The sequence below is a fragment of the Dioscorea cayenensis genome, chromosome 14 (genome assembly GCF_009730915.1).
Source record: "Dioscorea cayenensis subsp. rotundata cultivar TDr96_F1 chromosome 14, TDr96_F1_v2_PseudoChromosome.rev07_lg8_w22 25.fasta, whole genome shotgun sequence".
In the NCBI taxonomy this organism is placed as follows: Eukaryota; Viridiplantae; Streptophyta; class Magnoliopsida; order Dioscoreales; family Dioscoreaceae; genus Dioscorea; species Dioscorea cayenensis.
In genome coordinates, this window is record NC_052484.1 from 6379709 (window position 1) to 6404387 (window position 24679).

Below are 24679 nucleotides of genomic sequence, written 5' to 3' on the forward strand. Positions count from 1 at the left end.
TGTGTATAATGTTAAAAGATACTTATATTTATTTGTCGTTGATGTGTCATGACCATCGTTTTGATACATTTGTTTTGTATAATTATACACATTTGCAAACAATGAAAATACATGTATATATGATTTAATTATGGTCTTTGTGAAAGTTTGGAAGCTATCTATGAAAATTGATCTTTATATACTTTATGTATGCTACATTTAATTATTTGAAATTATTGAGCCACTATCGATCAACTGAATGTGTTGTAGCTGTAGGAGCAAAACCCTACTAGATTTCCTGTTTGAGTACAGAGCTAGTCAGGGTTGAGTCCAAGATTGCAGTGGGTCCCTTTTCTTTCTATTTGTTGGTGTCGTGATCTTGTAGCGGTTGTACCCGCAAATTGGAGTAATTATATTTGCTGTATTTATGTACTTGAACCTGTAGTTTGTGTAAAGTTGTAAATTGAGATCTGTAAGTCAGATTTTGTTCTTTGACAGGGATGTCAGTTTCCAGTTAAAATGGATTTTTAACTGATGGGTGCCACATTTACCTCTATAGAAGGGGTGGGTGTGACAAAACATATTATCATCTCCTGCCACATTGTCTTCGATGAAGATTCGTTTCCCTTCGCTACCCATTAAACGGCCTCCAGCACCACCGCTCAGGCCTCGCTGGATTTTCTTCTTAACGATGACCTCGTCATACCAGCGCAACGCATTGCAGCCACAACGCCGCCTCATCCAACGCTCGTGATATAGCACGCTCTCATCCACCGCCCACGCATGCTTCATCGCCCAATGCTGTTGAGCACACGCGGCCCTCACCGGCCACGATCCCTCTGACACCAACAGCGGTGCCTCCATCTCCACCTAACCCGCCACTTGCTCCCGCAGCGCACCCAGCTCCCCGCCCGGCCCCCGGACAACATCCGATGGTCACCCCGGGCTGCTTTCGGCATCGTCAAGCCCGTCACCCGACTAAACCTCTTCGTTGTGCACTCGGTCTCGCCATTCCGATAAACTACTGCAGTGACCTCGTTGATCCCCATAAACGAGTAGCTATGATCGATGAGTACAAAGCGTTACTCGACAACAACAGTTGGCGTCTCGTTCCACGTACGTCCGGTGCCAACATTGTGACACCCAAGTGGATCTTCAAACACAAGTTCCACACCGACGGCACGCTTGCCCACCACAAGGGGCGCTCGGTTGTACGAGGCTACTCTCAACGGCATAGCATCGACTATAACGAGATATTCAGCTCAGTAGTCAAGCCGGCCACCATCCGCATCGTCCTCAGCATTGCTGCTTCCCACTCCTGGCCCATACACCAGCTTGACGTCAAGAATGCCTTCCTCCACGGCACCCTCACAGAAACGGTGTATTGCCAGCAGCCATCCAGGTTCGTCGACCCCGCGCACCCCGACCATGTGTATCTTCTTTAGAAGTTGCTCTATGGCCTCAAGCAGGCACCCCATGCATGGTACCACTGGTTTGCCACGTACATCTGATGCCTAGGCTTCATCGCTTCTACCTTCGACACGTCTATCTTTGTTTACAAAGATGGTGACCACATGGCCTACTTGCTACTCTACATCGACGACATCGTGCTTACCACTTCTTCAAGTGCGTTACTTCAATGACTCACTGCGCATCTTCACTCGGAGTTTGTCATGACGGACTTAGGCGCCTTACATTTCTTCCTCAGAATCTCTGTTACGAGCTCCCCCGCCGCCTTTTCCTCTCATAGCGACAATACGTTGTGGACATCCTTTAACGTGCCGTCATGGCTGAGTGTCACTCCACCGCAACACCAACGGACACTCGATCCAAGATATCTGCTTTCGAAGGTACTGCCGTCGCCAACCCATCTGAGTACCGGAGCCTAGTGGGCGCTCTATAGTACCTGATTTGGCATACGCAGTCCAACATGTTTGCCTTTTTATGCACGATCCGCACAAACCCCATCTCGCGCTCATCAAACGCATCTTAAGATACGTGAAGGATACGCTCGACGTCGGTCTCCACATTGCGACCACCCCGTCGACTTCCATCACGGCCTACTCCGAGGCCGATTGGGCAGGCTACCTCGACTCCCACCGTTCCACCTGCGGCTATTGTGTCTACCTCGGTGACAACCTCATTTCCTGGTCCTTCAAGCGCTAGACGACTGTGTCCCGCTCTAGCGCGGAGGGCGAGTACTGTGCTGTTACGCATACAGTTGCTGAGTGTTGTTGGATTCGCTAGCTTCTCAAGGATCTGCACATCTCCATTGCTTTCGACGACTGTGGTCTACTGTGACTTTGTCAGCGCCGTTTATATGTCATCCAATCCGGTCCATCATTGACATATGAAACATATTAAGATCGACATCGTCCGTGAGAAAGTATTTCTTGGGCACGTTCGAGGTCTCCACGTGCCTTCCTCTCATCAGTTCGCGGACATCATGACTAAAGGCCTACCTGTACAGCTGTTCAATGAGTTTCGGTCTAGTCTTTGCGTCCAGAATCCTCCCGATACGACTGCAGGCGGGTATTAGAGATAAGATTGCACAGCTATGTACATGTTGTAAATTGCCTAGTTTAGCTCCTCTAATTGCCTAGCTCTAATTGAGGATCTTGTAACTGCCTAAATCCCGGCCTTTACCCGGCTATATATACAAAGCCACCCCGACCTCAAGGTGTGCGGTATGCTTGCTTCATCTTGCTATCTTTCTACAATAAAAATGGTTTGCTAATTGAGTTCTCTGAAATTATTGGAGACATTCAAATGAGGGTTTGATGGCTATTGAGTACTTTCACTTAGTTTGTTAAACCAATATTGGAGGTCCAAATGTCAGCTGAAGAGGCTATGGAGTACTATTAGTTAAGATTAATATATAATTATATATATATATATATATAATAACTTGAATATCCCTCCCAAATATCTTAAAAGAAAAAATTCTCAGAACCAATCAAATAATTCCAAATGGCATGTCAAGGCTCTTAAGAATAAACTTTATAGTATGTATATATAAATCACTTGTGGTTGCTGTGTGAAGGGAACTATTGATTGATATCTATTTTGCCCTTATTTACTTAGATTAGAAATGAATAATTTTTTATTCAATTACGGTTGCAATTAAAGGATGAGTCTACATCAAGCCTTAAGGTGTCTTTGGATGCAGATGGCTCTATTTTGGCCTTATTTGCATTGATTAGAAGTGAATAATTTTTTTTTTTATTTTATGATTCCAATTAAAGAATGAGTTTGCATCAAGGCACAATGTGTGTGAAATTGATGTGATGTGATTTGCTTATGTGTGTTTCCATTTAATTGCCAACCTCTATTCTTAGTGCTTTGAAGATAGTGTCATGTATCAGTTTAGATCACTAGGGAATAGAATTAACATTATGTATAGATTTTAGAATTTACCTATTTGCATAGCACCTTTATGCATAGGACTACTTGTCAAGTGATTTTGATTCTCAGCAAAAGTGATAGGGAGATCATATAACAACATTCACTTTTGTAATTTTAGATCCTTTGAAAGAAATCCATGCTAGCTGCAACTTGTGAAATTATACCATAAAATATTCTTAAAGTGGTATCTTATCTTTTGTTTTTAATTTCCTTGTCACTTATGGGAAAGAAAAAATTGAATTGCATAATTGTTAGGTTGTCAAAAATTCTGGTAAAAAATAGTATTTTCAACTCTTTCTTTTGATGAGTAAAAGTCAATTTGAAAATAATTTTATAGATAATACAAATTGATCCAAGCAACTCAATGGACCATTTCATAGTAGCTCTATAGATATTAGAGCAACATTTTGGATCATGCTTGTCAAAAGAGTGTTATAGCAATATTCTCAATCAAGGTTTGTTTTATAAAAATATATAATTTTCGTTAAATTGAAGTAGAATCTAAATTATAGACATTTAAATGTAGAGAGTTACACCAAAATTCAAACCTTCCATCTTTATAATATTAAGAAGTAATAGTGTAACCTAAACTATTAGCATATCTCCTAAACTATGAAAATTACATAAATAATTTGAAATTAGATTTTAAAAAAGAATTTGAAAATAAAGTTGGAAGAAGTTAAAGTAATTGGAGATATGGAATAAGTGAAATGCACATATATATAAAAAAAATTAAATGGTTTCAATGATTGGAGCGGGATAAGCATGATGTGGTGTAAGGGTTTTATCCAACCCTTATTCTTAAATAGAATTTTTAATGTTTAGTTAATTCTAGCAATATACTTAATAGAGAAAGTTGTATTGATGTTGGTATAAAATAAGTTTTTTAATCACCGTAAGTAATTAATTTTAATATTTATTCTTATTTTTATTTTTGTATTTTCCAATTATAAACTAATAGTATTTGTATTATAAATGACATTTTTATACTTTTTAAATTTTATAAAAAAATATATAAATTTTTTTTTTAAACAATCCATGATGGCCTCGTTCCATGATTTTTGCTGAGATGTCAGGTTTCTATGCCACAGAACTTTAAATTAATTTAATTTAAAATTTTTAAATATTCAATCTAGTCCAACAAAGAGATGTTTAAAATATATCTTCAAAATGGCAAATCACAACCAATATTGTTTAAAAAAAAAAAAGGGTCATATTACTATGGACGGTGCTTGAACGGGTAAAAGCGTAGTGATTAAGTTAGTGGCTTTTAATCTCTTATATATATATATATATATATAACATTTATGGAAAAAAAAAATCTTTATGAGGCTTTACTACCTCAGCAGTCCTACTCCACTCTCTCTCATCTTACTTCTATTCCACTCCTGACAACCAAACACTCCCTTAATATTATTTAAGAACTTATGATTTCGAGTAGAAATTATGTTAGACAGATTTCAAATTTTAACTCCTTAGCAAAAAAAATATCTATTAAAGATTTCATTTATAAATTATGAGTATATGAATAATTAAGTAATTAGTTTGAGAAAAAAGTAACAAATGTTACCGAGGATTGAATCCTAGGAGATAGAGTGAGGACACGTAGTTTAATTAAAAAATCTGTGCTCACAATTGACAGGTTATACATAGGCTAAGACACTCATTGTCCTATGGCTATGGCTTGTTCATTTTAGACATAAAAAATAAAAAAAAATAAAAAAATAAAAATAAAAATAAAAATAAAAATAAAAATAAAAAATCATGCAATTGCAACCAAATGAACATTATAATTCGGCCCAACTGATCATGGCCCAGTCAAATATTGTCCTGGCTATGACTTCCACGTTTACCGGGACGGCATAAACCATCCTAAAATTTTTTCTTATATTCATATTTCATACCTCTCTCGTAGACGAGTCGAACACCGTGAGCAAAGGGAATGGACAACGCTGCGGTCTTGCGCGAGTGGTTCCAGCGAGTGGATTCCAATGGTACTGGCAACATCACTGCTCCCCAGCTCAAGGTTTCAATTCTTAATTTCTCTAATTTTTTTTCTTGGTATATATATATATTATATATATTTTTGATGATTTTTCTGAACAGAAATGCTTAATCCTTATTTCAGAGTGCTCTTGCTGTTGGAAATCTTGATTTTTCTATCTCAATCGTCCAGCAGATGATTAGGTTGTGCTTCTTTTTTATTCATAATTTGGTCTTTTTCTCTGTCTCAAATATTTGTGGATTTTGTTTCTGGTTTTGTTCCAGGATGTATGATTTCGATCGAAACGGGACCATGAATTTTGAAGGTTGGATATTTATATGTTAATTTGATGTTTTCTTTAAAAGTTATTATTCTGTAGTTCTGTAGGAAAGCTTGACATGCTTGCTATGTTCTTGAAACTCTTATAATTATCTTGAGTTCGCCACAGGTAGTGTTTGGTTGGGAGAATACGATTGGGATTCTGTATCTTAAAAAAAAAAAATAATAATAACAATCCAGTCTTTATTGTTAAAATAATGACTTTAAATAATGACTTAATTTATACCCAAATTGGATGAAAATCAAAATTCTGAAACTCTAAATCCTTCAAGCTCAATAGCCCCATTTTGTGTTGTGAATATTTCTTCCTGATCCCAATGATAGTCATTTCTTATATGTATTGAGTCCTTCTGTTGTCATATAGTTGCAAGGTTCAATTATAGATTATGAGAGAAAGTGCCTCAATGTGAATATTAATACCCAAAAAATATTTCAAATTTCCATAATTTTTAGTCTGGAAATGGCTAAAAAAAATGTTGCTCCAGCCTCCAGCTGATTGATATTGTCATGATCACGCTTGTGATGACAATGTGATCCACAAAGACAACCATATATTGACATTTTGTGATGAATCATAGAATAAAACACAAAGTGATTTCCCCTTAGTGCGAATCAGCCCAAGTTGTTGCATAACAGTTCTAAGTCTGCAAATCATACTCGTGGAGATTGCTTCAAGCCATATAGAGAGGACATAGCCTACAAACTGATTTGTAGTCCTTCTAAACAACAAATTCTGGTGGTTGCTCTATATAGAATTCCTCGGTCAATTTCCTATGCAAAAAAGCATTTTTAATGTATATTTAATGAATGCGTCAATGATTCATAGCAGCCAAAGATATAAAGAGACAAACATATTCAATCAGCAAAAAGGAAAAGGTATTGCCATATACCAACCTAAACACCTGAGGGTAGCCTTTAACAACTAGACAAGCTTTAAGTCCATCAATACCAATTGCAGATTTATCAAGTGGCAAGTGAACCAAATCCCATGAACCATTAGAATGAAGAGCATTCATTTCCTCAGCCATTGCTTGATGCCACCCAAGGTGAGACAGAGCTTTAGAATGTGTTTTAGGACTAGACACAGTAGACAAGGTGGAAATGAAAGCATAATGAAGTGAAGATAAATAGTTATAGATCAAAACATTATAAAGAGGGTGAGGATTACGAGAGATATGGACACCTTTGTGGAAGGCAATAGGAGGACTGGGATTGACTGCGGCAGGGGATGATGCTAGACTAGGAGTTGAGCCAATTAGGATAGCCATTGGACATGAAATAGGCTTACATCAACTAGATCAGGAATAGAGTTGTCCTGATGCACTCGACAAGAATAAATATTGAAAGGAATAGATGAATGAGCAATTAGCATGGATAAATCTGAGGAGGCCGTATATGGTACTGGTAAAGCCTTAGAGGGAGTAGATTGACCAAGTTTAACAGAAAAAAGGAGCATTCTTAAAAAAGGTAACATCAGATAAAATGAAGTACCTATTGGTATCTGGAGAATAACACTTGTACCCATTTTGATGATGTGAGTAACATAGAAAAATACACTTAAGAGACAGCCAAAAGTTTTTCGTGAGATGGCGAACAAAGCAAACACACTCAAATACTCAAGGAGGCAGAGGATAAGGAGTTTGATCAGGGAGTAAAATAGAGTGAGGGTTCTTTGACTGCAAATCAAAAGAAAGATGTGATTAATGAGATAATAAGCAGTAAGAACAACATCCCCCAAAAATGTAGAACATGGTGATGAGGTAAAGTGCGAGCTGTTTTTTCAAGATGGCAATTCTTACACTCAGCAACCTTACTTTGTTAATGCATATATGCACAAGAAGACTGGTGAAGAATCCATAAGAAAACATAAAATTTTTTAATTGATTAGAAAAATGTTCCCTGGTACTATCTCTATGGAGAACTTTTATTGTAGGTTTTTATTTAAATTGAGTATGAACTTAGGCGGAAAATTTTTCAAAGTTTGAAAATAATTCTGATTCTTGTGTCATTAATAATAACCAAGTGCAATGGGAATGCTCATCAATAATTGTAACGAAGTACTGGAATCCTAAACGAGCATTGACAGGACTAGGACCCTAAACATCTGAATGAACAAGGAGAAAGGGACTGGGCACAGTCACAATGACGAAGTAGATAAGTTTAGTTGTTTGAGTTAGACAATGTTGGGATGGCCCAATTGACTGTGAACGAGAATAGGAGATATAGTAGTATTGCAAACAACTGCAGATTTGTGGATGGAAAGTAGGTACAACCAATGTGACTCAAATCCTTCGCCAATTGTCCGGGCCACCTGGTCTTGAACAAGAGCATAGTTAGCCCAAAAAGTGATGGAACAATTTAATTAATTGTCTGGTTAATTTGCTTATAGAAATGAGATTGTGGAGGCATTCAGGAGCATACAAAATAGAATATAAAAAATAAAAAGAAGACGAGTATTGCTAATTCCTTTAACTACTGTTTAGATCCATTAGCTAAGGTTGCTTTAGAATTAGAAAAAGGAGAAACAAGACTAGAGAGAAGAGTTTTATTACCAGAGGTATGATCAAAGGCTCCTGAATCAAGAAGCCGTGGACCCATAGTAGAAGATTGGGTGATCCAGGTAAAAGAATTACTAGATGGAGCATAAGCAATGGCAGAGGAAGACTATTTGGTTATCCAACACTGTAAATATTCTGCACAATCAATTTTTGTTAAGGTGAAAGAGGAGGATAACTGCTTTGTATTTGGTCAAGGAAGAATACCATTCTGGATAGGGTGAGCAACATGGCAGTATGCTGTGAATGACTAAAATTATAACTAGGAGGCTGATTGTTGTGTGGTTGTCGGCCATCAAGTGCCCAGATATATGTCCAAGTTTATCACAATATGTGCATTGAAATATTGAGTTTCTACCGTTACCACCATGATTCCTACCCTATCCAGTTTCTATGGCTGCCACGGCTGACTTGCTTGAATCAGTCTCTGTAGCATCATTTGGGGTGATAGAGAGATGCAAGAGTTTTGCAGACACATCTTCCAAAGTTGGAACCTTAGAACCACTCAAAATTTGTTCTTGCACGGAAGTTAGATCAGATTGAAGTTCTATCAAAGCTCTCAGCATGAAAAACTAATCTCTTTGTCTTTTCTGATCAGCAGCACTTTCAGAATTAGGCGTCATTTTAAAGGATTCCACTTAACCCAACCAGGTGGCCAAATCATTCTCTTGTTGTAGGTGGATCATATTAGAAACAACCATGTACATCCGTTGAACATAATTAGTGTACAAGTTTTTGGCTTTGGCCTATACTTTAAAACAAGTTTTACAACACTGGAACAGGGTGAGTAATTTGGAATTAATTGAGTTCCATAATAAACTGCACACGCGAGCGTGAGCATTGATTTTACTCTAATTTGTTTTCTAGTAGAAATATCACTAGCATGTTTTGTTAAATGATCATCATATGCTTAATCCATACCCAAGACACATAATTACTATTGTCTTGTAATTTTACAATTGTTATTAATTATTGTGCAAATAAAGCAGTAGAAAAAGGAGATTTAATAGATACAAAACCTGAATCTGTAGACACCACTGCCTTAGATCCCTCGATCATTGTAAAAATGGCTTTCTAGTAGCTGGTGATGAGAGAAGATGGCCAGAATTCAGCTGATCGGAACCTGACTTCGGTACCATATAAACTAGGAAAAAGAAGAATGAGAATTGGGAAGAATAGCTTGTCTTTATTCCTTCAAGCTTCTAGGGTGTATATAATCTCAATGGTACAGGGAAAAAGGAAACTATACAATCAATCCCTACAATCATTCCCCTAATCATATACAATTACAATCTTATAAATTTAGCCCCATGCATTTACAGCTATTTTAACAAATATATTTGCATGAAAAAGATATGGATTTAATCTCATATGTTTGTGATTTTCTTAGGACGCTAGCTTGCTTTCATTTCTTTTATAATTAATTCTAGAATATAATTTTGCAGAATTTCTTGCTCTTAACAAGTTTCTACTAAAGGTCAGTACTATTATCTCAAATTAATTTCAGATCAGTTGATGAGAACTTAAATTAACTTTTGCCATAGTTCCATTGTGTAATTGCCTATTCTCTTGATAGCTGTTGTATTAGTTTACATTAATTACATGGAAGATTGACCCATTTGCTTATTACATAGTTTTAGCATATGCAATTTGGTGGTAACCTTACATCTTGAAATAGACTATCTTGTAAGTATAGGTTGCAATATCTTTTGTATATGGCATATGAAGGAAACATCATTTGCTTAGGATTGTCATCAATGTTTTATTAAATAAGGAAAATTGCTTCCACATCAAAATCCACATGCCTTTGTCATTCGTGTTTCCAAGCTTTCTATGCCTATAGCCGAATTGATAACTCATAACTCTTTATCATTACATGTGCATCATCAACATTGGTACTACCAATCAACTAGTACAAGGAGCTTTGGAAAGTTTTATGTATCCAACATCCAGCAATTCGATGAGTTGCCTTTGTAACTCATGCAACTTTAATGGGGGCATGCAATAAGGGCCCTTTGTTGCGGTCTTGCCTCCAAATATTAGCTCAATTTATTGTTGATAACTTGTTGAGGTGAATGATGCTTGGCCAGCTCGGGAGGCATCACATCAATGAATTTTTTTAGGACTCTAGCCACCTCATCCGGTACTTTTACCACTAGATCGGGTTTTACTTCCAGCATGGCTACAAGGTAAGTCAGTTTTTGTCAGTTCAGCACATGCTCTAGCTGTATGGTTGAGAGGAGCGTCTCCTTCCTTTTTTTTCCTTGCGAACTCCTGCTACAAAACAATGATGGGTTTCCTTCACAATCATTAGTCCACCCAAATGTGGGTATCATGGTTGCCTTAGCAGTTGTGAGGAAATCAATGCCCAATATTAGCTTGAAGTTATCGAGATGGACAGGCAACAAGTTGACCTAGCCGCTTCAAGTCCCTAGGTGCACGGTCATGAATGCTGTCATATTTTTGGGAATATATATAGATGTATATAATTATAGGATATCGTCTACACTTAAACACAATCTTCCAATTTATTGAAAACATCAACATAAATATGAATTTCAATGCTTTTCACTAGTGGTGGCATAATAAAAACTCGCACCACATTCTTTTAATTAGTTGTGAAATATGTTATTGCGTGTTCTATGATGGGAAGCTACGAAGCTATTGACTTCTTCATCAATAACAACATAATGGGCACAACAACAACAACCCTTGAAGAGTTTGAAATCGAAGTTAAGACCGAGCCAAATCCCAATTGTGACGATTGGATAAGTGGATTGCAACTTCGATCCTAAGCAAGGGAACTTCATGAGTTTTAATTTCTCTTACATAGGTAGATATGTCGATAACTTAATTTGATAGGTAAATGAATTATATGCAACAATTTATTTATTTTTTAGTTATTTTGAATGATTTTGACTCTATCAAATTGTCCTATTTTATTAGAAATTATTTAATTTTTTTTAAATTAACATTCAAATAATCAATTTGTGATTTATTTTTATTTATTTAGTTTTAACCTTCTAGCACCAATGACATGTGGGGCAGTTGGTTAAGTTGCTTGGTTTTTATGAGGGATGTCAATAGGGTTGGGATTTACCGGGGAATGTATTCCCCAACTCTGACTTGTCAAGCCCATCCCCGAACCTGGGCGCGGGGATAATTTTTCCTCGCCCCATCCTTGTGGGGATTACCCGGGTTTGGGGACTCCCTATTCCCAATTTTTTTTGGCAACTATCAAGTACATCAAATATATTATCTTCTTATTATATTTATTTTTATTTAATATAAGTAATTTTATAATATTAAAATTATATATTCGGAGATGGTGCGGTGTGGGGAATGGATTCCCCGTCCTCGTCCCCATTTTTACATCCCTGTCTCGGCACTGACCCCTATTTTCAAATTTTAGCCCCGACCCCATTGGGGAGGGAATTGGGTTCGCTGTTGTGTCCAGGGCAAATTGACAACCGTAGTTTTTATTCATGGCACCCTGTTTGAATCTCCCTCACAACTTTTATATGTTCTGAATTAATTTGATAATAAAAAATTATAGCCCACGTTCCAATCTCCTTCACTATTTATTTTGATAATAAGAAATTATGACTTTATATTAGAATGATGTTTAAAATAAAAAGAATATTTAAAACCCACCGGGTCTGGCGGACTTGGCCCGGACCTAGCGGGTATGTCCTGTAGCATGGGCAGAGTCCGGTTTATCTTTGTAGGTGAACCAGACCCTGCGGGCTTGTTGAGTAACGCGGCCTGATGGGTTTGTCCTGTAGCACGAGCCGCTTTTTGCTTTGGTTGTTATTGATCTAGATCCGGCTGGTCAGGCCTGTTTGGCCCGGTTAACCAGCACGTGGTCTTCCTACTTGCATCTTCCCAATTACGGCATGGGCCTTGGAATTAATTTCTCACTTTGTTGGACTATGCACCCATGCTAAGTCCCAACTGAGACATTGAAGCCTCGCTGATGAAGTTGCGAGTGGTCCTCGTCCATGTTCATATTAAGGAGTTTAGAAGAGCTATGTTTCACTGTCCTCAGTGTCCCTAATAGTTACAGAGGATTGATTTTGGATGGGAAATTTGTATCACTATCATCCTTTATGACAAGTGCAACCAGCTTCTCCTGCTTTGGGCAGTCCTACGTCGATGATGACCATCACATGTAAAGCATTCGGACACCTTGGTGTTTGGCCCACTTGATTGTTTGGTCTCGGTTTTTGACTTTCATCTTAAGCCTTCCCAAGGCCTCTGAGGAAACCTTTCCTTGCCTTCTTTTTGAACTTCCTTTCCTTTGGTTTGGTTTTTTTCTTCTTTTACCTCCAATGCGGAGATGGTTCGATAATCCACTAGGGCCGCTACTATCGCTTTGGCGGATGGCTTCGACCCGTGTCTACTTCAATTTATACCTAAGGTTGCAAGCTTGTGAGGAAATTAAATAGCTTGTATTCCTTGGACATGCACTATATATCCAGCATTAAGAAGGAGAACTTTTTGACATATTCCTTAGTTGAGCTAGTTTGCTTCAATTTCTTCAAAGCCAATTAAGCAACTCAAACTATGTTTTCGGGGAGGAATTGCTCGTGTAATTACTTCAACTTCATCAACGAGTTGAAGGTTGTTTGGCTCACTTGACCATCATCAGCTTGCTTGGTCTTCCACTATATTTTTGCATCCTTAGTCAAATACATCCCCATCAGTGAGACTTGCTTTGGATAAAACTTGTGTCCTTGAGAAGGTTGATGTCCACAGAAAAATCTTGAACTGCTAGAGGGAATATTTCCAATGAACCATTAAGTCCAAAATCCTGGTTGAAAAGGTCCTTATACTTTTGACAAAAGGGCATGAAAGGGGCCTCTTTCAAGTAAGAATCGTCGTCCAACCGTCAATGACTTGCTAGAGCCATTCCATCTGCTCATCAAAGCGATCAAGATTGTCTTTTGTCCCTTTAACCATTGTGATTTTCGCCTTAAGAAATCCTCATTTTGATACTAGTGATCATGGGTGTGACTGTTGCCTCAAAGACCTATGCAGCACTTGATTGATAGTTCCCTCGATGAAGTTAGCCTTCACCCTTTTTAGGTAAGAAGCTAACTTAACTACGACCAAGAACTCAAAGAAACCAAGATATAAGAGTTTACAACCAAGACTTTAGGAATTCCTACAATTCGAGGCATCCTCCAAGTGAAGTCTTGGCCACTCTACTTGGCAATGCTTTAACTTTGTCTGAGCACCTGCATCTCCCTCTTATAGTAACCATTTAGTGGCCATTTGGCATATAGGACAAAGATAGACATGACAGACTGGATATGACTACTTGTTACTTTTTCACCTAGCAACATGACGAGAAAGTGTATCCTTGTTGGACAAAAACACTACTATTTTTATTTCACACTCATCCAAGAGAAAAATTGTCCGATTTTGATACAAACTAGCTACCACATTTACCCCATTTATTTCATTCCATATGCTTTTAAATACATATTTTGATTTTTGCATATATACCCTTGTAAAAGCTCATTATATACCATGCATAAATTACATATATATCAAACCATGATTCTTGCGTTCATACCTACGCAGAGGTGTGTATGCACAATAAGCCTTTCGTTCTTGATGTTCTTATATTTAATGAAGGGCCTTTTTTCTTTTATGCATATAAGCTGATTTTTCCATATATATTCTTGCTATATTTGTAATTGCATATAGAACTATTATTTCTATTGAAATATATACATTTGCTAGGTTATGCATATTGTAAGTTTTATTTATTGGGGTGTAAAAGCATTCATAAATTTCGTACTGACATATTATATATGCAAAGTTTTGTATATTATTGGTTACTAGAATTTTACTTTGGTTGAAAATCACTTTGAAAATAGTTTATAATTTATGTTTGGACGTTGGTGAAAATTATTTTGATTAAAATAGCGAAAATCTAGGGTTTAAGGTTAGGTGTATTAAATTCATGGCATGTTTTTAAAATTAAAAACTTAGAGGTATGACAAGGTACGGTTATTCTGGACATTTAGCATGATTGTTTACTTGTCTGGCCATGGTTTACCAAACATATACAAGTACAATTTTTCTGTGTTGTCCATGTTGTCCCATCTTTTTTGCAAACCAGTGACATGAAGCATCTGTCTTAACCAACTCATTTCCACTTGTAAGAAAATTAAGACACTCCAACTGTATTAATTCATAAGTTAGGAGTTTTAAAGAAGAGAAGAATAGTAAAATCTATTGTAGAAAACTCTTTCAAATCTAACTCCTTAAAATCCCTTCATCATTCTCATAAAAATCTCATCCTTGAAGCTAATAACCAAATAACATCTATATATAATTGGTATCGAATGTTAAAGAATGGTCTTTAACCACAAACATCAAGGTGATCTTTGGTACGTAAAAAAAGAAAAGGATAAGTGGATCTTGGCGGTTTGATTGCCCCTTTCACCCATTGCTATGTTTGGTGGCAACAGAACAGGTGATAATGAAATTTTCTGCTTTGGTGATTATTTTAAGAACTTTACCTTTTGTGTTGTTATATTTCCATCCTCTTTTAACCTCTTTAACTGCCCTATCTGCCACTCTCTCCAATATTTAATGTGATCAACATTGGTTTACGCGGTAGATAGTTTTCTCTTTTGTTTTCTGTTGTGGCTGTCACCTTTCTTTTTAATTTTTGTTTTTAATTTATTAGGGATGTTTATCCTTGTAGATATAGTTAGTGTAAATAATCCTTAAATTCCTTCAAGGTGTTTAGTTGCATCAATGTTGGCTGGTTCAAGGAGAGAGTTATTTGAATAAAATTTTCAGCTTTTCTAGAGTGATTCTTCTTAATGATAGACTAGCAATCATGGTTAGAGGTAATAACATCTATTGATAGTGAGAATATATCGTATTTTATCTTAGATCTTTTTTCATCCCTAAATTCTTAAACTTCCTCATGCTATTGTTCTATCTAGGAAAATCCAGCAAGCATTTCTCAATTCTGTGAATTGGGTTTCATCAGCATTGTTCTCTTTGTAATACCATCTACTCTCTACTCACCATCATAAACGCTTCCTATCTGATTTTACTTCTTTGCAAAAGAAAATTAAGTTTATAATACGTGTAAGTGTATATTAATCTCAAAATATTATATATTTGTTGTAGTTCATCTCATTGAATTGAAACTATAAACAAGGAAGCCAGAATGAGCTTTGTATTCCATGTTTGCATTAAAAAAAGAGAAAAAAAACCTTGAATGAGAGTCACTGTTTCCATTGCGTTCCAATGTGCATTTCATTCCTATCACATTCCCTTCCATTACAATGTTCCAAACAACACCCGGCATTCTAAATATACGCAGGATATAAATCCTTAGTCAACTGATTCACTTTGAAAAATTTGGTCAACTCTGCCCGAGGGACTTCTGTTCAGAAAGCAATATTCCTCATCATTTTCGGGGAATCATATGCTTCTAAGATTGTGCATTCATAAGGTACATTGATATCATCAGCAACAATTGCATATTCTTACATCAGTGTGAACTTGATTGCGTTAGAACTTTTGTCATATGAGGAGCTTTATGGTTGTAGTTGAGGCTTTGAACAAGCTCCTTGTATGGACCTTATTTGTTCTCTCACTTACACAGTTACGAAAGATCACTCAAGTTAAATATCCCCACCCCAAAATTCTCTCTCTCTCTCTCTCTCACACACACACACACACACACACTTGCTGGCTATTCTGCTGTATTTTCTCTCTTCCCAGGTTAAATAAAATTCAAGCAATCTATTTTGTACTCTATGTTATTACTCCCTGAAATAATGAACTTAGGCAAAACTATGATAGCCAACTAAATGTCTGTATTAGAGCAACCTATTATGCAAAGCTGAGTGAAGTTAAATTTTTTAGGCTGTCCCTCCTGCATTTGCGTTATTAGTTGCCGCCTCTTCAATAGCTTTGGCTAATTGTTGCCTTTTGATTTGCCAGCTGATTCCCTACGTGGAAGTTTCACGATCAACTAAGCTTGCAACATACTGTAGAACATACACTAAAACATTCCAGCAAAACATGCCTGGGAAATCTCTAATTTCTGAAATTGAAATAGAAGCATGTAAACTACCATTTGTGAATGCTAGCCTTTCCCGAGGCAACTTTCAGAGCAACATAAATGGCTAGTAACCAGGTGCAAATGATTTTGGTTTTTTATTTGTCAAAATTTAAGTTAACAATGATATTTTCAGATCTTGATATAATTAGACTTTTGAGTGAAGCTTAATGGTATTTTTCTCCTTGCTGTTTGAGGAGCTATGAAATTTGATAGATTTGCGTGCTTTTGATGAAGCATCTTTTGTCTGCAAAAAGGAGCTCCTTTAGTTCTTTCCTTAATGTGTGTATCTATTATGGGCATTGTAATTTGCAAGTTCTTTCCTTATTGTGCTTAAGTTATTAGGGTATTTTATTTTGCAAGTCTTATGTCCCTTGATTTCTTGTGGTTAATTTACTCAATATTGTATCAGATAGATATCTTCTAGGTTTTCTGGCAGGCACCCTTGTTGCCCTTCCTTGTCAACTAAGAAGTACTGAAACATTCTAAGTGTTGGTGACCAGGTTAAAACATAAGCTATTCTGGTTTGCTCACTTATTTGTGTTGCCAGCTTGATTTATGGACATGTTCTCTAGCTGACCTTGTTTTTTATGGTATCGTGTGTGTGCTCATGGTGACTATTTCAGCTACCTTTGACAACTTGTTTCTTTATTTCAATTTGTTCTTAATATTATCCTTTCATATTACATTGCATTATAGCATTGTTGCTGGCTCTTAGAGTTGGAGCAAATATGATTCTCTTTCCGGAATAACTTCACCAACTGTTTTCAAATAACTTTGTAGGTTCAAAATGCCTTTGCTTCACTGGACAGGTATTTTTTTGCTTCTATCCTTCTAATTTGTGCTGTTATTCTTCTTGTTTAAACTTCAATTGGATATTATGGTTTGAGCTAGAAATTTCATATCAAAATATGTTCTAATTACAATTTAATATTAAATGACGTAACACTATGCTTATTTGTGAACTTTCAGATATGAATGATTCAAACAATTTATTACTGTGATGTCTGATTTTCAAAGAAATCACTTGGAATTCAATAAATGAAGTTCCAATAAATTGAGATTGCAAATTTAATATTTCCAATCTCAAATGCCTTTCCAGATTATTTGCCACATCTTGACACTTTATCTAAAGCATCATTTTTTTTTTCCGACAACTAAAATTTTTGAACTTTATGAGAAAAATTAAGGTTATGGACTTTCCTAATTTCTGCAATGACATATTTCCATGAATTCAAATTAATCTACCAGATCACCAAACACTAGATTCTGAGGCTGTAAAATTTCTATGCTGTTACAAACCTTATAATTTTGTATGGTCCTCTGAACATTTCAAAAATCACCCATTAATTACAATTTATGTGATAAATTTGAGTGAAAGAATGTTAGTTCCAGATTTTTTTAATTTTGTCATCAATTGTGTAACTTGGATATATGATAATCAAAATCCATCAAATTTAACATAGTGTGTTTATGCATAATTTCTACTGACATAAGCCTCAGTCTGGAATTCTTTATTTATAAACCACCTTGTTATGACAGAGTTGGACCCATGCACTCCTCCCATATATCTAGAGTGATTTGGATTGCTGCCATCTAATGAAAACTAGCTTACTAGGAAATTTCCCTACAGGTATTGGGCTATGCAACCTAAGATGATGAGAGCTCATTCCTGTGTCAATCTATTCTTTGCAACCATAATTTACTAGAATTCAATATATCATGTATAATTGATTAGTGTGCATGAGAAAGGATTAAGATTATATGCTAGAATCATGTAGTCATAATATACAATCCAATATTTAAAGAATTATCAAAAACAAACATCTGATGTAAAAGTTATGTCAATTTGAATTTTCTATTAAGTTGTGTTTTTGTTAAAATTCAGGATTGATATGAGCCCACACTGAATCAATTGCCCATGATTATTTGTTTATTGTGCTCTATGTGATGAATTATGTGTTAATTCATGTTTCTGAAATGAAAAACATAACAGAGAAGATTTAACCAAATTGGGTATGAGACAAAGATGTGACGACTTGAAGTTTTGAATAAAATCAGGTCCTTGGAGAATGGATTACTAGAATATTCTTTATTCACCGCCAAATGCTATATTAATGATTTTTATTGCTCTACGAGAGGCCTATGGATGAAATATGATTTGCATCAATATATAAATAAACATTAAAAATACAATTTAGATTATTTTCATAAAGTGAAAGCTTGCAATACTTTTAGCAGGTATTGCATTATGTTTTATGGTTATATTTGATATAATATACACAGCTTGCATGTAACGCTGAATCTGTTCAAGCAAAAGGTAGTTAATTGTACAAATAAATATACCAATGTTGGTATTTCTAGAGATGATATTTCTTAATTTATTCGAAAGTCAAATAGAGTTTCTTGTACAACTTAGTTTCTATAGCTTAACTTTGTGCAGCAATGAATAAAAATAGCTAATTTATGATAATGAAACCTAAAGAGAAATTTTTGATCATTTTTAAGTCTTTAAGAGCTTTCTAAAATCTCCCTGTTAGGATAAATATAGTCAAGACCTAATCTTTTCTCTTATATCTTCGATTCTACAGGGACTGTGGATTTCTCTCAACTGATGATGTTTATGAGGTACAATTAGATATAAAACGCAATGCGACCATAGTTTTATAGTTGTTTTTTTTTCTTTCCCCTACTGGTTTTATCTGATTTTGTTTTAACTAGTCGTCTTCATTATGCACAAAGCATCCATATTTGTTCAGAAAGGAAGAATATATTGTTGACAGAAATTTTTGTAACTGTTTGTATAAATTACTTCTAGAAGTAAAGCCTTTTAATTTAAGATGTAACAGTTAGTAATCTCTGGAGTGGCTGCTCATGGTTTCAGATTATTAGAGGCTCACTCTCAAATTAGATGTGAGATCAATACATGTATGATAGTGTTGTTATTTTTATTCAAGGGATAGATTCAATGGTATTGAGGGTTTGGACATGATGGAATGATTTTGTTATATGTTTATTTTTTGGCAATGTTGTGAAACATTTTATAGATAATTTAGTTAACATGAAGATGGCTAATTTAAAGTCATGTTAGTTTCAGATGGTTTAATGTAATTGCACATATAAAAAATATTTTGAACATTTTTGTGCTAATTGTAATTGTGTTCCTTTAAAATTGCTATTTCTTATCAATTTGCTTAGACGTTTAATGTTTTTTATTGATCTCCCTTATTTGAGATAATCATATAAATGGCAAAAATGACTAAACTTGTGATATGTTTTTTCATGCAATTTTATCATTTCTATGCAACTCCATAACTTAGTAACACAATGCATTTTGATTTTCTTTTGATCTTTTTAATGTTAAGAGCAGACTAAACGACAATATTAGATATCTAATTTTTTCTTTAGGTACGGTGTGATAAGTTAGGGACACATTTGTATCATTTGTTCCACATGTTATCCTATTTTACATTTTTTATTCGAAAAGGGGGTTTTGGTTTCACTTTATCTCCTTTCCATTTTACTCTCCATATTAATTTTTTTCCTTTTAATTTTCAATCTAAATCTTCTTTATTTTTTTATTGTCTTATCTTTTTATCTTTTTTAAATTGCATATATTTTATATATTTTTCTTATTTTTATAAATTTATTTTTTATCTTTTAATAGTGATATTTCATGTTTTTAAAAATCTTATTTTACTATAATTTAAATTTTAATATAATTTAAATTTGTTGTCTTAAGTTATATTTTTCTAAAAACAACTTGTTTTCCGACAATGTTATCTATTTTTCTAAAAACAATATGTTTGTGTTTTATGTATACACTTAAAAAGAACCAGTTTTACCAAAAATCATCTTTTGAAAACTAATGTGATCACATGTTTACATATTTACAAACATGTGCATTTATATATATATATATATGTTGATCATATCCAGTTTTCATCAAATTCAAGTGTCAGATACTCTCCAATGCTTGGATATACTTGATACCCATAACCATGTCCTATTAACTCTTGTGTGATATATATATATGATAACCATGTTTTCTGTTTTGTTTTGGTAAATAAACAGCATACTTGCATCTGAAATTTATTCATCAGTTCTTAAAGCTTGCTACAGGCATTGGTGAAGCTTGGTTTCTCCCTTGACTCTCCTGCTTTCTACACTCTGTGTGAGGTACATATTTTCTTTTGTCATTTGTTACTGATTGTTGAAGGCATGCGCTCTAGTGATGATAGTTATGAACATGGGCATGGTATCATACAAACTGATAGTAGAAGTCCTTTGATTTTATTTTGATGCACTTCAAACCCACTTTATTAAAGTGAATCTTCCAAGACAATATTTAGTCAGCTTATGCATCATTTGCTCCAATGTAGCTAGACAGTGGCCCTGCGATAATAATATGATGCTCCTTGGATCCTATTGATTTGACCAGAAATACAAATGTTGGAGTTCCATTGGATTTTGTCTTTGCTTCCTCATTCTGCTAAGTCAAGAAAGTATCCAATATCTTGCATTGTGAAGTTTGATCTTATAATTCAAGAAGGCATTGAAGTTAAAGTTTATTCCATTGTTAACTGTAAAGCATATTTGTCTGCTTATATTTAAGGGCTAGGTTGCGCAAACAAATTCAACCACATATCATCAACAGTACAGAAAACAACAATTTTGGTTTGCTTTTGTTAGAATAAGAAGTAGGGTTAATGAAATTATAATCAGTCCCTATTTTTATCCAAAAGGAATTGCCATTTTCCCAATATAGTATCATTGATAAATCATGCAAAATTATGACAAGGACGTTCAATTTAATTACTATTGATTCAATTGAATTGCTCCCAGTGTCACTCACTTCTCTATCGCGGTGTATGATTTTGGAGCTTTAAGGATATTCGCTTGTTCTCCACAGATGTATTACTTGATTCTTCAAACAGCTTAAAGACAAAATATAGTTAATTCAAGCCTTCATGCATATTATCAGAACAGAAATAATGCATTCAGCCATATATACATTTGTGTGTATAGGCATCATTTCTAGCTAAAGCATGTTGTGCCTGCATCTTAAATTGGCTTAGAATTCTGTCAGATCTTGAATAACATTTTGTTGAAATCCACTAATGAATCTCTCCTTTGATAACAAATGTATCCATTCTTGACCATGATGGTTGAGCTTCTGGGAAATGTTCTCTATGTTTCTGGTGTGCTGTGCAGTTCATCCTTCTACTATCATTTAGTTATTTAAACCATTTTCCCCCATCATTGGGATGTCAAGAGTATAATGCTACTAGTTCCTTTCTCACCTAGGGAAATTTGGACTACTTTTCTTGTGTGAGTGGGCTGTGAAAGATAACTTCTCATCATGGAATCTTTATTAGTTGCATGCTTATTCTGTCACCATTCCAGTTGTTTAGGAATTTGTTTTGCTCTTTGCTTTTTTCAAAATACATTCGTTGTTAACATACTTGATGGATAAACCCATTCTCCTAGTAAACTATCTTTTTCTGATTTCCCCTTTTTTCGCAAGCTCTATTGCCTTTCGATTCATTAATCTATATTAATCCATCTTAGCAATGTCGGTCTTTATACATTTTATGGGGTATTTTCAAACAAGTTTTTGGGCATGGTGAAATCACGAAAATTTATGTTACTTAGTTATCAAAAAATTCTAAGTTGAATGTAGACAAGTCAATATTGAGTTGGATAGAAAGAATATATACGGTTTCTACTCAGAGCATTTGTAAAATTTTTATTACAACAAGAAAGTGATTTTTTTTGTTTTGTTTTTTTGTTTTTTTTTTTGTTTTTGTTTTGTTTTGTTGGAGACTAATCATAATTGAGAAAATCATACTTAATTGATGGATGGAGAAATAAAGTTTTTAACATAGGAGAAATAATTAAGAAGGGATTTCTACTTAAATGTATAAATTAATTCTAGTTAAGTGACTGAGCATTCTCTACTTGATTAAAATTAATAAGCATTTACTTTTTGTGGGAGTGGTAATTATTAGAGAATAATCCTAGAATACCCATTGTTTCTAGGAAGATAAATTAAAAAGATAGAATGATCATTCCATTCCAATTTAAACTACCAAACGGCGCCTTAGTTCCTTATCAAGGTATGTAAGTTGGGTTTGGTTGAGGGTTGGGATAATATGGTTAGGATTTGGTCATTTAAAATTGTTTGAGGAAAACTTATATCTAGAGTTGTCAAAACTTTGAACTAATTAATACAATTAAAAAAAAAATTCAAGATGAAAGGTATACCTTTTTAATTAATGATAGGTTTCTATTATAATAAATATTTTTTTTTTGAAAAATTATAGCTGAAATATTCATTTAAATAATTAAATCTTGATAAAAAGTAAAAGGCTTGGGATGTTCGGATGGAGATTGTGGTATAACACAAGATATCCTCAACCAAACGCACATGCCTTAACTTCTCTTGACTTTACTCTCTCACGATGGTTCTGTATCCTCAATTGTTTCTCCTGTGTTAAAAACTTTATTACTCCATCCATCAATTAACTTTGAAATCACATACTATTTATTAGTCATTAAATTTACGCAAATACCGTATAGAAAATTTAGCCCATGGATTATCTCCTTAATTTACTGTATAAAAATAATGTGTTTCAAAACAATCTATAGATTTAATATGTTTAGTTTGTTTACCAAAATATATACATCGGTTCAAAATAAATGTTTTCCCTCGAATGTGTCTTGAATTCTGTCACATTCAGACCACCCATAGAACCATCATATTTGTATTGATTTACGGTTAAACACTCTTTTCTTTTTCCTATCTCCTTTTAGTTAATTTACTTACAGATATACTTTTCTAGAATTGTAATTCTAAGACCCTTATAATCTGTGCATATTTGTTCGGTATCTTTTTAAGCAAACATATTTTAAGAAAATGCATATGAACTTTCTTAATCTCATGTAGTTTATATTTTCAAATAATTATTTTATTTGTAAAATTATAGGCGAAAGCAATCAAAGAGAAAAAAAAAATTTATTATATTGAAGACTGTTATAATTATGATGTTAATGTAATATAAAATTATGATATGTAATAGAAGGTTCCAGAATAATGTAATTTTTAGATTTTAGTACATTCCATTCCATGTTGATAAGTGGTAATCCAAATGTGAGATTGGATAAAAGTATTATTCATGTGTATTACCCAGTCAATTTTTGAGAATGGCCTTCCCCATTTCATTCCATGGGCATTTTCATCATAGCTTCTGCTTATTTTTTTTGACAAGAGGAACAGACAACCCGAAGGCCCTGCTAAACCGTCAGGGGTGTGCACAAGTCTCGGTGGAGCAAGTGAGGGCGAGGCCCGCACACACATGGGCGCTGGGACCACCCGCACACAACCACCGCTCACATCTCTCAGAAATGTGCCCTCAGCCGAGAATTGAACTCTCACCACTTGGTGAAGAGCTCTATCGGCGACCTGTATACCAATAAACCAATTGGTCGTTGGCCATAGCTTCTACTTATTCCAACATACCAACCATCACCTACAGGCTTAACCGAAGAAATGGCTATCATCAAGTATTGTGACAATGGTCACCTTGAGGAATTGAATGTGTTGATAACTTTATGCTCTAATCTCATCAGATTTTAGAGAATACTAGAAATAGTTTAATTTAACTTGTAATTTTGAAGTGAACTAAATTGGAAACTCATTTGTTGCTTATTGTGTATCAGCTGCTAAGTGCAGCACTTGTTATCTTACATTTTTCAACCCGAAATACTGTTGATAGGCATGTGTTTTTTTCTTCCTTCCCTCTCCAGAGCTTTGATCAGCAAAAAATGGGGAAGTTTCGGTTGGATGACTTCATATCATTATGCATATTTGTCCAATCAACCAGGTATGTATTCGGTTGTTGTCTGTTCTTTTTTTTTTAATGCGAGAAAGTTGGTATGCATGTTCTTGTGCTAGTATGGTTCTTAGATTTGTCATTTTAATTTTTTTTCATGAAAAATCCATATGGTAAGTGGACAGATTAAAGAATAAATAAATAGCAAAATAATAAACAAATAAACAATATTGATGGCCGGTGGACATAAAATCCAAGTACTTATTTAATTTCAAAAATTCAATTATTGGTAATAAACAGGATTAGTAAAAAAATAAATATATTGTCAAAAATAATTTAAGTAATAATTAGCTATCACAAAAATGGTTGAATAAACCATGCACAATTTACTAAAATTTTATACTTGCAAGAAATATGAAAACTTGTGCATGCTGGTCAAAATTCCAATCCAATCCGAACAGCAAATTTCAGCCCCCAGCAA

At 34.7% G+C, this 24679-nt stretch overlaps 1 protein-coding gene across 1 annotated transcript in view; it reads left to right on the forward strand.

Annotated features, from left to right (window-relative positions):
• Positions 1 to 5253: 5253 nt before the first annotated feature.
• Positions 5254 to 24679, forward strand: part of LOC120275503 (sorcin-like) — a 30385-nt gene continuing 10959 nt past the window's right edge. The window contains exons 1-8 of the mRNA XM_039282108.1: positions 5254 to 5410; positions 5513 to 5571; positions 5653 to 5693; positions 9708 to 9739; positions 17147 to 17175; positions 18955 to 18991; positions 20486 to 20542; positions 24173 to 24249. Of these exons, the coding sequence (XP_039138042.1) occupies positions 5327 to 5410; positions 5513 to 5571; positions 5653 to 5693; positions 9708 to 9739; positions 17147 to 17175; positions 18955 to 18991; positions 20486 to 20542; positions 24173 to 24249 (416 nt within the window). The 5' untranslated portion in view covers positions 5254 to 5326. The remainder of the gene's footprint in view (positions 5411 to 5512; positions 5572 to 5652; positions 5694 to 9707; positions 9740 to 17146; positions 17176 to 18954; positions 18992 to 20485; positions 20543 to 24172; positions 24250 to 24679) is intronic.